Source organism: Lytechinus variegatus, chromosome 3 (assembly GCF_018143015.1).
Source record: "Lytechinus variegatus isolate NC3 chromosome 3, Lvar_3.0, whole genome shotgun sequence".
In the NCBI taxonomy this organism is placed as follows: Eukaryota; Metazoa; Echinodermata; class Echinoidea; order Temnopleuroida; family Toxopneustidae; genus Lytechinus; species Lytechinus variegatus.
Window position 1 is genome coordinate 57026533 of NC_054742.1, and position 17271 is coordinate 57043803.

Consider the following 17271-nt stretch of genomic DNA (forward strand, 5'->3'; position numbering starts at 1 on the left):
TTGCAATATGTATTGGCATCATAAGATATAAATATAGGCCATTATAGGAATGAATAAATATATTGTAAAACGTACACATCGTACATTAGAGAGAGGGAGAATCTAAAGTAATGAATAAATCTGTACGAGTGTGTTGATAGATGATACTTTTTTCCTATCTAGGTGAATATAGGTCTTCAGAACACTGCCGGATTTTCTTCACCACCAGAGGCAAAGGTTAATGCATTAACTTCCGGTAGTGTCATCGCCGAGATCGTCATATTTGTGACAAACGGAACGAGCGATGAGGTCGGGCAGCTGTCATTGGTAGAGACAGCATTGCTATCACAAGCCGAGAGTTCAGATGGGTTCATGGATCCAAGCTCAGTGTCCGTGATGAGTACAGGTTGGTAATCCCACAGTTGGTACCACTTAAAATCCACCAAAACAAGACCTTACCGTGTGAAAACGGTTGATGCACAGAGAAGATTATTTACAAATATAAAATTATTGTATGAAAATACATGACATTGATGAGAAAGGAAAGAAACAGATTGTCAAAGACCAACAGAACCATCAACAATTAAGATATTTATGAAATGATTTCCTGAAAAACAGCCAGTAGGGTAATGAAATGATTTCATGAATAGACAGCAACAGACAGGGTGACGAAATGATTTCATGAAAAGACAAGCAAAGGGTGACGAAATGATTTTATGAACTGACAACCAATTAGGTGACGAAATGATTTCATGAAAAGACAACCAACAGGGTGACGAAATGATTTCATGAAATGACAACCAATTGGGTGACGAAATGATTTCATGAAAAGACAACCAATAGGGTGAAGAAATGATTTCATGAAATGACAACCAACAGGGAGACGAAATAATTTCATGAAATGACAACCAATAGGGTGACGAAGTGATTTCATGAAATGACAACCAATAGGGTGACGAAAGGATTTCATGAAATGACAACCAATAGGGTGACGAAATGATTTCATGAAATAACAACCAATAGGGTGACGAAAGGATTTCATGAAATGACAACCAATAGGGTGACGAAATGATTTAAGTAAATGACAACCTATTGGGTGACGAAATGATTTCATGAAAAGACAACCAGTAAGGTGAAGAAATGATTTCATGAAATGACAACCAACATGGAGACGAAATGATTTCATGAAATAGGTTGACGAAATGATTTCATGAAAGACAACCAAAAGGTTGACGAAATGATTTAATGAAATGACAACCAATAGGGTGACGAAATGATTTCATGAAATGACAACCAATAGGGTGACGAAATGATTTCATGAAATGACAACCAATAGGGTGACGAAATGATTTCATGAAATGACAACCAATAGGGTGAAGCAATGATTTAATGAAATGACAACCAATAAGGTGATGAAATTATTTCATGAAAAGACAACCAATAGGTTGGCAAAATTATTTCATGAAAAGTCAATCTATAGGGTAACGAAATGATTTCATGAAAATAAAATCATTGGGGTGACGAAATGATTTCAAAGACAACCTGGGGTGGCGAAATTATTTCATGAAAAGGCAACCTATAGGGTGGCGAAGTTATTTCAAAGATAACCAATAGGGTGACGAAATGATTTCATGAAAAGAAAACCAATAGGGTGACGAAATGATTTCATGAAATGACAACCAATAGGGTGACGAAATGATTTCATGAAATAACAACCAATAGGGCGACGAAATGATTTCATGAAATGACAACCAATAGGGTGACGAAAGGATTTCATGAAATAACAACCAATAGGGTGACGAAAGGATTTCATGAAATGACAACCAATAGGGTGACGAAATGATTTCATGAAATGACAACCAATAGGGTGACGAAATGATTTCATGAAATGACAACCAATAGGGTGACGAAATTATTTCATGAAATGACAACCAATAGGGTGACGAAATAATTTCATGAAATGACAACCAATAGCGTGGGTGACGAAGTGATTTCATGAAATGACAACCAATAGGGTGACGAAAGGATTTCATGAAATGACAACCAATAGGGTGACGAAATGATTTCATGAAATAACAACCAATAGGGTGACGAAAGGATTTCATGAAATGACAACCAATAGGGTGACGAAATGATTTAAGGAAATGACAACCTATTGGGTGACGAAATGATTTCATGAAAAGACAACCAACAGGATGACGAAATGATTTCAAAGTCAATCAATTAAGTGACGAAATTATTTCATGAAAAGACATCAACAAACAGGGTGACGAAATATTTGAAATATAACTAATACAGTGACATAATAATTTCATGAAATGACAACCAATAGGGTGACGAAATGATTTAATGAAATGACAACCAATAAGGTGACGAAAATTATTTCATGAAAAGACAACCAATAGGGTGACGAAATAATTTCATGAAAAGACAATCTATAGGGTAAAGAAATGATTTCATGAAAAGAAAATCAATGGGGTGACGAAATGATTTCAAAGATAACCTGGGGTGGCGAAATTATTTCATGAAAAGGCAACCTATAGGGTGGCGAAATTATTTCAAAGATAACCAATAGGGTGACGAAATGATTTCATGAAAAGAAAACCAATAGGATGACGAAGTAATTTTTATAAAAGGGCACCCAATAGGGTGACAAAATGATTTCAATCACAAACAATAGTGTAACAAAATGATTTCAAAAACAAACAATACGGTGACGAAATGATTTTTCGATCAGTCAACAGATTATAGAGTGACAAAATTATTTCATTGATATTCAACAAATAATAAGTGTTTAATATGATTTCATACTATAGTTAACAATCAATACGGTGCCAAATGATTATGAAAGTGCAATAACCAACATATTCACAAATTGATTTTACGAACAGTCAACAACTTATAGGATGACAAAATTATTTCATTGATATTAACTGTTTGATATAAGTGGTTTGATTGATGGTCTACAACCATGAGAATGCGATTATGATTTGTTTTATATCGCATATACATCCTTATTGTCCCGAGATGGTGAATTGTTCTCTTTTATTTATATTTCTAGTAACGTGTCCTTTTCTCACCTGGATGTCTCCATATGGTGCTGTCAACTTTACCACGGGTCCCGTTGACTCCGAAGCTCTCTCCACTGGATTGTGTCCTTCATATAAATTAAATCGTATGTACAAGACTATCATTCCTTATTTCCTTTCTTTTTATACAAACTCAGTAAATCTCTCGTATCCGGTATAGTAGCAGATTCTTTTAAGTTACCTGCTTCCATCAGTGTCTGCATTTAGCGATGAATATAACATGAATATTTTTTCATTAAGCACACTTCCTTTTAACCCTGTCTCAAATTTCAAAGATGATAGCCATGAAGTAAAACCTGATATTCTCCATATTGATAGAAGCATAATTACCCACCCCAAACTTTAAGCTTGTTCCTACACTACTTCGGACTCATAGTAGATCATCAAGGAGGATTTCGTTTAAAAAGATGTGATTCGATATAATTATTCCCTGTTTGTTCTGCCTTGAATTGATATGGCCAAACTCCATTTTGGAATGACAAGGAATCGGTGATTGGATGATCTCTTGTTTGGTTTGATTATATGTCTAGATGGCCAACCGATTGGTAAGGCTCTTTGTGTAGGAGATGGATTATCACCGAGCTACTGGGATCCTGTGGATAACTGTGGAAGAAACTTGACAGCCGACGAACAACTTATTCTACTAGAAGAGGTAGATTTCTCACAAACGTCTTTTATATTATTTCGGCGGTAGTATGTAGTTATACTTTTCAGTTGACATTTAATTATACATAAAATAATTATTAACTTGCTTGCTTCAACTTCCAACGCTTTTGTGATGTATACTGACAGAATGAAGATTGTTTTTTATGACGAATATGTCAATTTATCTTCTTTTTTTCTAGTAATTGTTTTAAGCACATTTACACTAAAGATTTAATTACTTAGGTGCTATCCAGTGGTTCAAAAATCTGACAATATCAGTTACTTCATACATTATTCTAATGCTCAATTTAAAAACTTGTACAATACATGTAGTCTATTGAAAAAAGTGGTATCTTCCCCCCCTCCGCGACCAAAACCTCAAGAAACTGCCGCCTGCGAATAGCAGTGTAAAAATTGGTAGATGACCTTGAACACTCCACAATGTCCTTGACTTTCAAACCGTTATTCACAAAGAGTTATTCATGATATGATTTAATTTACTATGGTGATTTCAATTTTAGACTCCAGTAACGATCGATAACGTTGCCGACATCGCCGAATCTACCTCTGAGCTGACGTCAAGCAGCGAGTCATTGACGTCTGATGGTGTCGCTTCTGTATCAAGGTTGCTTGAAGACATTGCTGAAGCAAGATCACCAGAACCTGCGGTAAGTGTTCCCAAACATGCCTGGTGTTTCTTTAGTTATCTTTTTATTCATTTATTTCCGTTTTCTCTATATAGACTGGGTGGTCTTTTCAGTGCATAAAAACTGTTTTTGAGAGATCCGTGTTATTTGTATTCGTTATAAAAATAAATTGGTTCTGTCTATGGTAATTGGCTGCAGATTGTTTGTTGTGGTACATCTCCATGTGAATATTCATTTAAACAACGCAAAGGAATGTGAAACAATAGAGGATGGAATTTCAAGACGAAAAGAAATACATTCCTTCTAATCTGTGGTCTAATATGCTCCTGTTGCATAACTGAATAAGTTCAATTTTTTCAGTGACAAATACCCATCTTGAGAATTGCTTGACGCTATACCACATTTTAGAAATAGCAGATCAGACTTTATTTGCCAATTATGAGAGCTATTTTTGAAATGCTGATGGATATAGCCATTCAAACTTTCAACATCCCTAATATAATTTTTCCAACTCTTTGTTTTATATGGTCATAATGTACCTTTAAATTTTATATCATTGATTTGTGATATATGTGAAATTTTGTATGCAATTCAGTTATTATTACAAATTAAAGATGCGTTTCTTTTCCAATAAATTTGCTCATTTTCATTTCTTATCGTTTCTTTCCATCGTCCTATATTTCAACAGGTATGTGGTTTTGTGATAGAAACAGTGCAGAATATTTTGAGCGCTTCACCAGACGAGCTTGCCGGTGCCCAGACTGAGAGCGGAGCGACCAGTCGTGCTGTCGCCTCCCTAGAGGAACAGCTCTTCATTGTAGATATCTCCGCTTCAAATGGTACATACAGGAGAGTCGAAGAAAATTTAGCTGTTGAGGTAATCGTAATAATATTGTACACATTTATGAATGAAATATGTAATTTATTAGTTCATGACCTGGCGTATTTCCCTTTTTATTGTATATTCACCTATTTTCCTTTTGTTTGATTTTGAATATTGAATAAAGTGATGATTTGAAAGTGTAAAGCAAATCATGATGCAAGTAAAAAAAAATCTTTTCAACTCACGAGAGAAAATTCGTAGTTTCTTAATGCTTGATTTCTGAGGAGAGTTCCATGAAAGGATCTGCCGGATGTTTTATGCCATCAAGTCACGTAAAATACGACAGTAACCATAGTAACAGTGATTCTCAGCCAATCAAATTCTAGGAAAGTTGTCCGATCTAACAACATGTCAGACGACAAGTGTTGATAAAATGTTCCTCTGCCCTGTATAAATTTTACCTATCTCTTTCCTTAAAAAAAGTATTTTAACAATAAGATGTTGAGTTGTTTTACAAGAAAGAAAAATTTTCTTGTATTTCATAATTTAATAATTTTCATATTTGATCTCAAAAGGTGGTTGAACTGTCTCCTGAAACACTTCGATCTGGCCTATCCGCTTCCCTTACTGTCAGCGGGGGATCTGACAAAATAGCCGCAGACGACTTCAAACTTCTCGTCGGAGAAGAAACCGATGTCGATGACGAGCCCGATGCGCTCCTCGATCTCCCACCCGAAATAGGTGACGTCATCTCTGCGGGTGACAATGTAAGGTGTTCGTTTACCACATTCGCTGATCCTGCGTTGTTCCAATCGCCGAGTCTCGCTGTGAATGAGAATAGTACGGGTCCATATAGGACTGCGAACTCACCGGTTATCTCGGCAACTGTTGGCGGATCAGTCATTAACGGTTTAACTCAACCGGTTGTCGTCTCGTTCAAACCGCTCAACCCGGTAAGGGAGTTTTTTTAGTTCAGTTTACTTCCGCCAATTGTATAAGGATAATTATCAGGCTTTTCTTTTCAAGAATTGTTATGTATGATTATCGTTTTCTTAATTTGATATCATTTTTCTTATAATGAAATCAATAAATGATTTTTTGAAAATAACACTACAAGTATTTTCCATATTCTTATTTAATATTATAACCTACACGTAGAAGCATAATTCAATCAATCAAACATACATAAACACATCACTTGTCAGGAAAGTCCAGAGGATTTGGAGTTTGAAAATGGATATTACATTAACTTTACTCAGCTGAGAGAATTTCTTAGTAAAGTGTGTCTTTAAATAACATAATTCAAATATTTATATCCTTATACCCAGTATAAACAAGTATAGCTTGTCAGAAAATTCTAGAAGGATGTCCTTTGATATTTTGTGCCATAAGTTGAAGAGAGATCAATGAATATGCTGTATTTTGACCAATCCCAGACTATTTTGCTTCTCATTTATGATACTAGAACGCTACCAATGCAACCTGTGTGTTCTGGGATTTTGAAGCGAATAACGGGACCGGTGATTGGTCAACAGAAGGCTGCCGTCTGAGCAATACAAGCACTGATTCTAGACCAGTATGCCAATGCGACCATCTTACTAACTTTGCGGTCCTCATGGTAAGTATGATGGTAATTATATTTAACTGGTAAAATGTACATGTCATTAAGAGGTATTTAGTAGCTAGCCCGATGATCTTAGTACAGGAACAGAGCATTATACTTTATGATGCATTCATACCTTTTCTAAAATCTATTTGTGTTAGGATGTATGAACTCTACAAGGAAGATTTGTTTTGTTATTGAAAGTAACATCAATATATAGGATGTTTTGTTTTTGCCTGATTTATTGTTTACATGTTTGGTGATTGTTGGTTTGTTTCTTTTGATTTTTTTACTTTTTGTTTAATATATTCTTTGATTATATTCTTGCTCAGAATGTTATTGATGCATAAAATTCTGATAAAAAAACATGATAGATTATAGATAATGACTACTGCATAAAATATAAGTCTGATGTATAGGAGGGTATTGACAATATTCTTGACAATTAAATTCTTTCCCCATTGCTACTATTCTTACGCACTTTCCATGCTCTCACTATTTCTGTATGCCTATTTTTTTTCTTTCAATCTGTCAGGATATCTACGGTGGGTCTACATTGTCTGACAGAGAGGATTTCATATTGGAGATTCTCAGCTATGTTGGCTGCTCTATGTCTGTTTTCGGACTCGTGATCACCATTATAACGTACCTGAGTAATAGGTCTGTTGATTTGATTCTCATATAAAATAATTTACATCATCGAGGGCATTATTTAGAAGTATACACACGCGGCACATTACCGGTCAATAGAAGTAGACATTAGTCATAAGCAAAATTTTGCCTGTTAGGACAGTAGTTATAGTATGTGCCTGGTTTTGTGATACATTTCAGCCAATTATTTTGATTAGGTTCTACATCCCCATTTCATAAATGCCTTTCATTCCTTTCTTTATTCAACTCCATACCTTTGATAAATTCAAGAAAAACATCGAAAGACCAGGAAGGCAAAACATGCTGATATCTTTTATTTCATCGCACTCTTCTAAAGTTTCAACCAAGAGTAATTTCGTTTTTGTTTTGGTGTTGTTCTGATGAGAGCCCACCACATCAAAAGCATGCCCTGTTTTATTACTATTCATATACTTAATAATTAATATTCATTAATAATATTAGTCTCCAAAATAGGGGTAAATTTTACAAGCTCATCTACTTTTTTTATGTTCTGTTGCTGACTTTCTATAAATGCAAATGGATCTTGACGTTCTGTTTTTTTTCTATCATGTTCAAAATTATTATCTTAGAAAATTCCGCATGAAGAATCCCAACCAGATCCTACTGTGTCTCTGTTTCTCCTTGCTCGGTCTGTATGTCACGTTCCTGACCATGATCGCTCTCGACGCCGAACGAGGCGTGGTCGAAGTCGGTGTCATTCCTTGTAGCATCGTGGCAGGGTTATTACACTTCTTCACACTCTCTTCGCTGGCCTGGATGTGCGTCGAGGGATTCAACATGTACCTCATGTTCGTGAGGGTCGTGGATAGTTACGTTTCGAATTTCATCCTCAAGGCATCGTTTTGTGCTTGGGGTAAGTAGACGGATCTACCCCCCCCCCCCTTTATTTTTTTCGAAATGTTGAATGGGGGGCATCAGCAATGTGATGACACATAAATGAACTTTACCTTGTGTAAAAAGTCCAACTTGCCTCTTTCAAAGTTAGCCCATGGGAGGTAGATAACTTTGCAGGTGAATTTTTTGTTTCCATCAAATTTCTGATTGACATGATCCAGCATTATGATATGGATGCTCATTATACTGTTGTTGTTTTTTTCAGGTCTACCTGCCGTGGTGGTGTTTATTACAGCAGGGGTAACAAGGGATACATATGCACAGACAGACTTGTAAGTTCTCTATGAGTAGATGATGATGTTGATGATGACGACGATGACGACAACGACGATGATGACGACGACGATGATGATGATAATTATGATGATGATAATGATGATGATGATGATGATGATTATAATGACAATGGGAACAACAGTTATGATGATGAAGATGAAAAAGATGGTAGTGATGGTAGTTGTGGTGGCCAGTGGTAGTGATGATGGAGTTGGTGTTGATGGCTTCAGTGATGATGGTTATGTCGGTGATGGTGGTCGTGTTGATGGTGGTGGTCGTGTTGATGGTTGTAGTATTGGTGGTGGTTGTGGTGACGATGCTGCATGGTTGCAGGTAATTTTCTTAACTGTGTTGCACTGTTAGTGATGATAATATTGATGTTAATGCGGATTGTGGGTAAATTTTTATAGGAAATCAGAATCATTTTATGGTAATAATTTATCACAATGCGTGTGCTTGCTGCAATATAAGCCTATTTACATTTGCTGTACATAGCAAACAGTTTCCACCAAACTTTCATTTCTGCACCATCTTCTTTTCACAGTTGTTTTGTGAGTCTCTGGCCCCAGGTTGGCGGTCTTTTGATACCGATCGGTCTCATTCTCCTCTTCAACATCGTCGTCTTCGCGCTGGTCATGAAACGACTCACCAAGACAGTCAGGGGTAAACAACAGAACGAGAAGGCAGAGCGACGTCAACGAATACGACGATTCCAAAACGCCATAAGCATCCTCCTCCTCATGGGTAGGTGAAGGGCAATTTAGAAACCTTCTCAATCATCATTCTCATGAACTCGATTTTTTTAGAAACCGTCTAAATCATTATTTATATGAAACATATTTTTTTTAAAACGTATGAATATCATTTGTTTTCCTACCCGGTGCATTCATTTAAATACCTTGATAATTAAGAGCCATGAAATCAGGGGGGCTGTTGAACAAGTCCATAACCTCATAAATCCGTTATGAAAATACCTTTATCGTCTTTAATCTTCCTGTATTGTTGAGAAGTGATGCACTTTATTTTGTCTCCTATGACATAGGATTTTGTCTTTTGAGCTTGACTTCTTAAATGCATTACGTACTTGAGAGTACAATCATGTACAAAGCTTTTGTAATTCGCTTTAACTTAGAACCGGTTGGCATGGAGTATTCAATGTTTCCTTATTGGGGTAAAAACAATCATACTTATGCAATCTCCTCTTTTTTTATTCTGTCACACAGGACTAACATGGTCGGTGGGCTATCTTTCGTTGATCCAAGCAACCAGCGTGGTCGTCCAGGGAATCTTCACCGTGCTCAACTCCCTGCAGGGTTATTTCATTTTCATGCTCTACTGCGTGCGTCAACCTCAGGTTCGACGTCAGTGGCGAGCCCAATTCAGCTGCTGTCTGCCCGAGTCCCTGCGGGTCTCGCTCGATTCTTCGACGTCGCGGTTCTCGTCGACTGTGAACACGCGGACGACCACGACGTGGAAACCAAACAACCAACCCTCCAAGAAGGGCTTGAATACCGTCTCCAAGTTCAATCCGAACTCGGTACCGACGTCGACGACGGAAAATCTAGGCAGTCGGATGTACAATGATAGGATCTAACCTCGATATAATACGCAGTCGAGCGAGAAATGCGCAGTATTTTAAGAATGTGCTTTAGGATGACAAAATGGCTTTTTAATGCATTACACGGGATTATTAACAAATCTGACAATCAAGAAATGAATGTTCGTTATCATTTGACTATTTGATCATTCAAATGGATGGTATATTTTACAAAGCTCAATATTCATGCAAAAATGTATTTACCATTTAAGGCTGTATCCAAAAAATGAAGCAATTATTGTGCATATTGTGTAGGAGAGATATTTCAACAAAATGCATCGAAATTGGCATATCTACTTAACAAAATTCAATCATTAGAAAAAATCTGATTTTAGCATAAAGTTGTGTTCTTTTCCGTTCTCTCTTAAAATAAATAATTTAATTTCTTTCCTTATGTTTGTTTGCAAAATAAGACGTATATTAATTACCTGAGCTCTTTCGAAATCACACAAGGGCAGTGAGTAGGTTACAATTATCTATCGTTTTTCATAAACTTATCTCAATCGATATTGGTTTCTTGTGAATCATTTTACCTTCCAGCTGTATGAAATTATTTACCTATTGGTATAATTTAAAACAATCTTAAAACTCCTGAAAGATTGGGTGAAAATGCTAGCAAGGTAATTTTAAGTTCAATGCTGATGTTGGTTTTTGTGTTGAAAGCGCAAACCAGATTTGAGTTACACACATTTATTTGATAATAGCTCAACAACTCGGATTTTCCCACCACCAGTTGCGTTTTGTTATTGAGTTGATGTAAAAATCGGTCCAACACCAACACTAAAAGGTTTAAAAAGGATTTGAAATCATCCAAGTGTCAACATTAGTTATAGTAGTGCCTAATTTTTATTCCTCCTTTTTATGATCTCCTACTACAGACTAAAGACTAGGAAAGAAAAAAACCCCGCTATAACACGAAATAGAATAGTTTCAAGATGAAAGCACATTGTGTTCAGGGGGGCGTTTCATGAAAGGACTTGTCGGACGTTTTATCCGACAGTTACCATAGGAACAGTGCCTCTCAGCCAATCAAAATCATGGAAAGATGTCAGATCTGACAACTTGTCGGATGAAAATATTGATGAAATGCTCCCCAGAACCAAGTCTATACCCGAGAGAAAAAAAAAATGAAAACCGTGTCTTTACTGCCCTACTCATTCATGTAAAATTTTCGCTTGATTAAAAGCTATAATGGACATTTGTGTTGGCAGAACAATTCTACAATATTTTAAGGGTATTCATGATCGAAATCTGTTCCTGGCGATTTCAAACTTGCGAGGCAGATAAGCAATGTTGCATAGAGTGGATTCTCAATTAATCTACATTCATAAGAATATTAGCATGGGTATCTTGTTGCTAAGTTCTAGGATACCAACACAGTCTGTGTTGATATCCTAGAACTACACAGATTTGAAATAAACATACGTAGATAGGAAATGAAAACTTAGATTTGAATATTCTAGTTCACTAGAATTTTAGTGGCTAACTTTAAAGTTTATATTTTTGTTTTCAACTGATGAATTTCTCATTGAAACAATTTAAATGATTCCATTTCTCAGCATTATACAGTGCGTATCAAAAAAAAAGTTTACACTTTGAAAAAATCCTGTAAAATTATGCATTTGTAATATCCTGAAGATTTTTCCACATTTTAACATTGGTACAGGTCCATTAAAGCAAATAACGATATAACTGTCAAAAAATATTTCCGCTTGAGTGAGCACCACTTACTTTTGAAAAGTTAGTGAAAAATGATTTGCGCAGAACATTGAAATAGTTATGCGAATAAAAGTAGACCTTAATCATGAAGAAAACATGGAATTTAGCTAGTAAAATTGATTTGAAGATATCTTCTTCTTTGTTAGACTTGTTTCCTTGCCCAAAACACTTCGAAGAGTGCATTTCGCCCCACCCCACTCCCCCACACACCGAGCCCATCGTGACGATATTTGCTTTACACTGAGGTGTGATTTACATGGAATGGCTTAAACTTGATTTTCATTATGTTTATCATTGCTAAACTTGAGAAAAGTCTGGAGAAACAAGTATTAAATGAGAAATGAAATGTAAACCCACTTTCAATGATAAAAACTTAGTAAAAAAATGCTGGAGATATCTGATATAAACTTTTCTTCAGATTCAGTTATGTCCTCAGATCCAGCTGGCACAAATAGGGTAAAGGTTGTGTTTAATAAGAGTTGAAATTTCACTATGGGTGAAAATAATTGTTACAAAATGCGGGAATGTATCCGTTTTATTTCAATTGACTGAAAGTGCAAGGGAAATGTATGATAAATCTTTCGTAAGGTAAGTTTGATTTTGCCCTTTCCCCTTGACACAGCATGAAAACGAGCATATCTGCGCAAACAGATTTCTGCGAGCTTTACAGAAATGCAGTGCTCACTCAAGTGTAACATTCTGACAAAACTTTTACTTTCATTGGACAGATGAGACCCAAACCCAAGATTATATGTGCAAAAATTGCCCACATGTTGTATATTTTTAAATTCCCAGGGCTTTTTCGAAGTGTAAACTTTTTTTTGATACGCACTGTAGACTTCGCCCGAGTTCGGTGCTTACAATCATTGTTTTATTGATATATCAACTACATCATATAATGACATCTCAAATCTGTATCATAAAAGCATTATTTTTTCAGATTTATCTCTATGAAATAGTTTTGAATAGCAAATGATAACTAAATTGATTGAAATTATTAGGAGTATTGTCATTATTTAAACTGAATATATTTTCAATAATGGATATTTTTGAGAATGTTAATCACATGACCTTTATTATTTGAGGATGTAGCTGGTACTCTTCCTCGTAGTATTAGTATTTAAGTGTTTAATGATTGAAATCAAATTATTTATTAGAGGGGTACTGGAGGCTGAAAATAGTTTGATTTTAACAGATAAAGAGATAAAGTAAAATCGGACAAACAAGACAATGAAAATTTCATCAAAATCGGACAAGGAATAACAAAGTTATGACATTGTAAAGTTTTGCAATATATCGGTGAAACGGTTCTATGCATGTCTCATGAATATTCAACGAGCAAGCTGATGATGTCATTTCCCATCTTATTCTTTAGTAACTTCTTATATGAAATTATGTTTTATTATTCAAATTTGTCCTCCAAGTTTGAAAAAAAACGAATTGACTATTGACTGATTGTGTAAGGTAATCACTGCGGCAATTTGTTTTGTTTAAAGGGAGACATTTCCATAAAGACATGTATGAACATATGAAATAATTATGATTTTATGTAATAAAATAAGAAAAAAGGAAATTAGGGATGTGACATCATCAGCCAACTTATTACATAATCATGACGGTGTGCATATCACTTTTTCACAAAATATTGCTGAACTTCAAAATGCAAAAACTTCGCTATTTGTTATCAAATTTTGATGAAAAATTAAACTCTTTGCTCAATGAATTTTGATCCATTTATTAAAATGATTATTTTCATTCCGTAGCCACGTATTATTTTTAGCTCATTTACCAGTTTACGCTGATTTCAGTATTCAGGAGAGGTGCTCATACCTCGGGTGAAGTAGAAACAAATTGAATTGTAGAGAAAACCAGATAAACATGAAACTGGAAATATCACCAAAAATTTGTTTTAAAGTAAACAGTTACAGCCTTTTCAAGTTTCATTTATTTAAAAAAAGTAACTATGCATTTAACAATATTGATGTGCAAAAATTATGGAAATTAAGTGATAGCTCACTATTTGTTATATTATATTATGCAAAACTATTTAAACAATATTTCAATAATTTTACACTTTGGGCAATTTTATTTTAACAAATATCAAAAGTTTCAAGTAAATAACATCGTTCAAATATTTATAAATGCTTGAACATGCTCCATTTAAATGTAAAGTCTTTTCTTTTCTTCTTTATCTCATAAATGTAGCATTCATCTGAATACTTACTAAGTCTCTATTACCTTCTGTATTTTCGTAAAAATCAGGCAAAATCTTGTTCAGTATCGAGAATGATATTGCACTTTTACTCTGGAACGAATACAATTCAAATCACTATTTCGCTTTTCTTTATAACACAAAATTATTTTATGCAGAGTAGACTTGAGAGTAAACATACGATAAGGTATTCGCTTATCTACCTTACTCCAAATATTTCTACTTAAAGTACACAAAGTAAAAAGTAGTGTTCAACTTTTTTTCCTTTTACAGCATTACAAAATGTATACAGAAATATTATATTGTTGATCTTTAACTTTAAAATGTCACTCATAAAGACAATCGTGTTAGAAGCTTGGAAATATTTTAACCTAATATCAAATTGGAATCGAAAATTCATCCTATTAGAATGGAATATTTTATCATAACATAAAATATGGTTTGATTTTAACATAGTGACATTGTCATTAAACTAACTTATCATGATTTATTCAAGTAATACTTGATAAATCAAAGTAAAACAAATTTAAAAGAATTATTGATAACATTTATATTTAAGTAAGAAAGAAATAGTAAATAACATCATTGGCTTTTCCATTGGCATAGCCCCACGAAGTGAATATGAGGGTTTTTTGTGAAATGAAATAAAATATCAAATTTTCACAATCTCTTTTTATAAAGTATTAATAAATTTAGTAGAATTTTAAGCATTGTGGTTTGTTTGTGCTTTTAATTGAGATATCCACTTTAATACTAAAATTGAGTTCCCTGCTTTTTCTACAACTTTTTTTTTAATAATACATCCTATCAACATGTTAAATCAGTTTGTCAAATTCAAATAGAAATAAATTGTAATTGTATCTGTATGTAATTGTTTTGTAATTTCCAATGACGTTTTTATCGAGATACTCTGTATCATAGCCGAATAGAAAATTAATTTATTGAAAATAAATAGAAATATGTAACAAAAGATATGTGTATCATAAAACTTGTCTCTTATTCGAAGTATTACGATCGTTACTAGCAGACAGAATACTCATCTAGAAAGTCAAGTTGCATTCGAGAAAATTAAAATTGAAAAAAAATGAAAATCTTAAAAAAAAGAGAAAATATACAACAGTGTAAACAGCCATTAAAGATTTGGAACTTGTTTTGACGGGAGCACATAATATATGACGCCAAAATTTAGCATCGGATCACGCTACTACATTGACTATGTATAGCAACTTTTTCTAACAATATGTGAAAATACCCATAAACCAATTTTGGATTGGTCCAGTGGAGGAGGGGGGGGGGGGGTGGTTGTCACTGTACACGGCAACATTTTGTGGTGGGAATGAAAATTAAGAACTAACATTGTTATGTAGTGAAATTGCCCATTTTGAGAAGAACTAAGCATTTTCTTGATAGTTAAATTGCTTTGACAAAGAACATTTTACATTCGCACCTTCCCACACGAACATATTTATAGTGAAATGTCCTCCACGAAACATTATTTCACTGCATAATCAATGACTTTGTGGAATTTACTGTACTTCCGATGACATCTTACATTGCTGCGAATCGAGGATTTTTTTTTCAAATTGCATCCCTATACATGTATTGAATGAAGTACATTCCTCCCTTCTTCACACTTTCAAGGGCTGCTCCGGCATATTTTCCGGAGGGGGGGGGACAAGGTGATCTTATGTTGACTTATATAAAAAAAAATAAAAAAAATCAAAACCTACAAGGGCAGAGGTGTATAAATGAGCGAAAAAACAAAAACAAAACTATCCGGGCTTTTAAGTTAGATCATTCAACCACTTCATTGATTCTATTGTTAACGTATCAACATGGCTCCTTTCCCCCAACGTGCGAAGGCCTATTATGCAACCAGTCAGGCCAGACGCGTAATGTGTACGTCAAGCAATATGGCGGGAAATTCGAATTAAGAGCTCGTGGGGTAGGTGAAATTAAGAATAGCTGTAAAATGACTGTTTATTGCGATTCAGAGGCGTGATTAGACTGACTAGACCACGGAGAAAACCAAGTTTGTACGGTTGCCAAATAGGAAAAAGGATCCAAGAAGAATACAACACATTCTATGGAGGTAACACTTTAAAACGACGCTGTAAATTTTAAGGTGTACGGGAATTCACATCACGTTGCACAGCATCGTGCACATGGTAAGTGAGCTGGGGTCCGTTGCAGAAAGAATTGCAATCAACTGCAACTCTAAAAATCATGCGTAACTTGATTTTCAACCAATCAACAGCGCGCATTTGGGACTTGCAATTGATTTTTTGACTTGCGTTTAAACGCTAACTCTTTCTCCAACAGACCCCTGGTAATCTAACTTTGATTGTCCTATATATATTAATGGCTTCTGAAAATGCCAAATTATTGAGAGAATTGATGAATTCGTGTGTATAGGCCTATTTTGAAATAATAAAAAAAACAGTGAGAAAAATATTGGAAGGAAAGTTGAGAGAAATTTTTTACAAGATCCATTGTTTTCCCATTATGATCGTGGTGATTCATTTTGAGCACAGAGTCTTGTTAGGCCCCTATTGCATAATGAAGCCCACTCAATCAATTTAGTTTTTGACCAAGGAATACCAAGGAATTCCGCTACACCACGGAAGCGCCGTAGTGTAGCGGTACTGACTCTCGCCTTGTTATCAGAGGGTCGTGTGTTCGAATCCCACCATGTCCTAGCGCCCTTTGGCAAGGCGTCAATCCACACTTTGCCACTCTCACCCAGGTGCTAATTGGGTACCGGTAGGAAACAACCGTCATTGTGGTTGGTTTGGCAAGTTTGCGCCTAACAGGCTGCTTGGAATGCTATGAATCCAGTGACCGGGTAATAACAATTGTGAAGCGCTTTGAACAGTCGTAGATTGATAAAGCGCTATATAAATGCCAATTATTATTATTCTTATTATTATGAGTAACTGGTAGAAATTATACGAGTCCCCAAATCAAGCATGTCCACGAAATAAATAAAAAGAGAAAAAAAATATCATTACCCTTCTCAAGAATAAAATGACTGAAAATAATAGAATATAATCTTTGTAATTTCTTATAGTTACTAAATGTATGAAGTAAGTGTGTGTGTGTGTATTTGAGTTTT

General features: G+C 35.0%; 1 protein-coding gene across 1 annotated transcript in view; it reads left to right on the forward strand.

The window, feature by feature from the left end:
• Positions 1-11226, forward strand: part of LOC121411452 — a 44994-nt gene extending 33768 nt beyond the window's left edge. The window contains exons 20-31 of the mRNA XM_041604199.1: positions 163-385; positions 3041-3154; positions 3599-3720; positions 4235-4381; positions 5049-5237; positions 5759-6136; positions 6649-6801; positions 7322-7446; positions 8028-8311; positions 8558-8624; positions 9173-9372; positions 9852-11226. Of these exons, the coding sequence (XP_041460133.1) occupies positions 163-385; positions 3041-3154; positions 3599-3720; positions 4235-4381; positions 5049-5237; positions 5759-6136; positions 6649-6801; positions 7322-7446; positions 8028-8311; positions 8558-8624; positions 9173-9372; positions 9852-10222 (2373 nt within the window). The 3' untranslated portion in view covers positions 10223-11226. The remainder of the gene's footprint in view (positions 1-162; positions 386-3040; positions 3155-3598; positions 3721-4234; positions 4382-5048; positions 5238-5758; positions 6137-6648; positions 6802-7321; positions 7447-8027; positions 8312-8557; positions 8625-9172; positions 9373-9851) is intronic.
• Positions 11227-17271: the final 6045 nt, after the last annotated feature.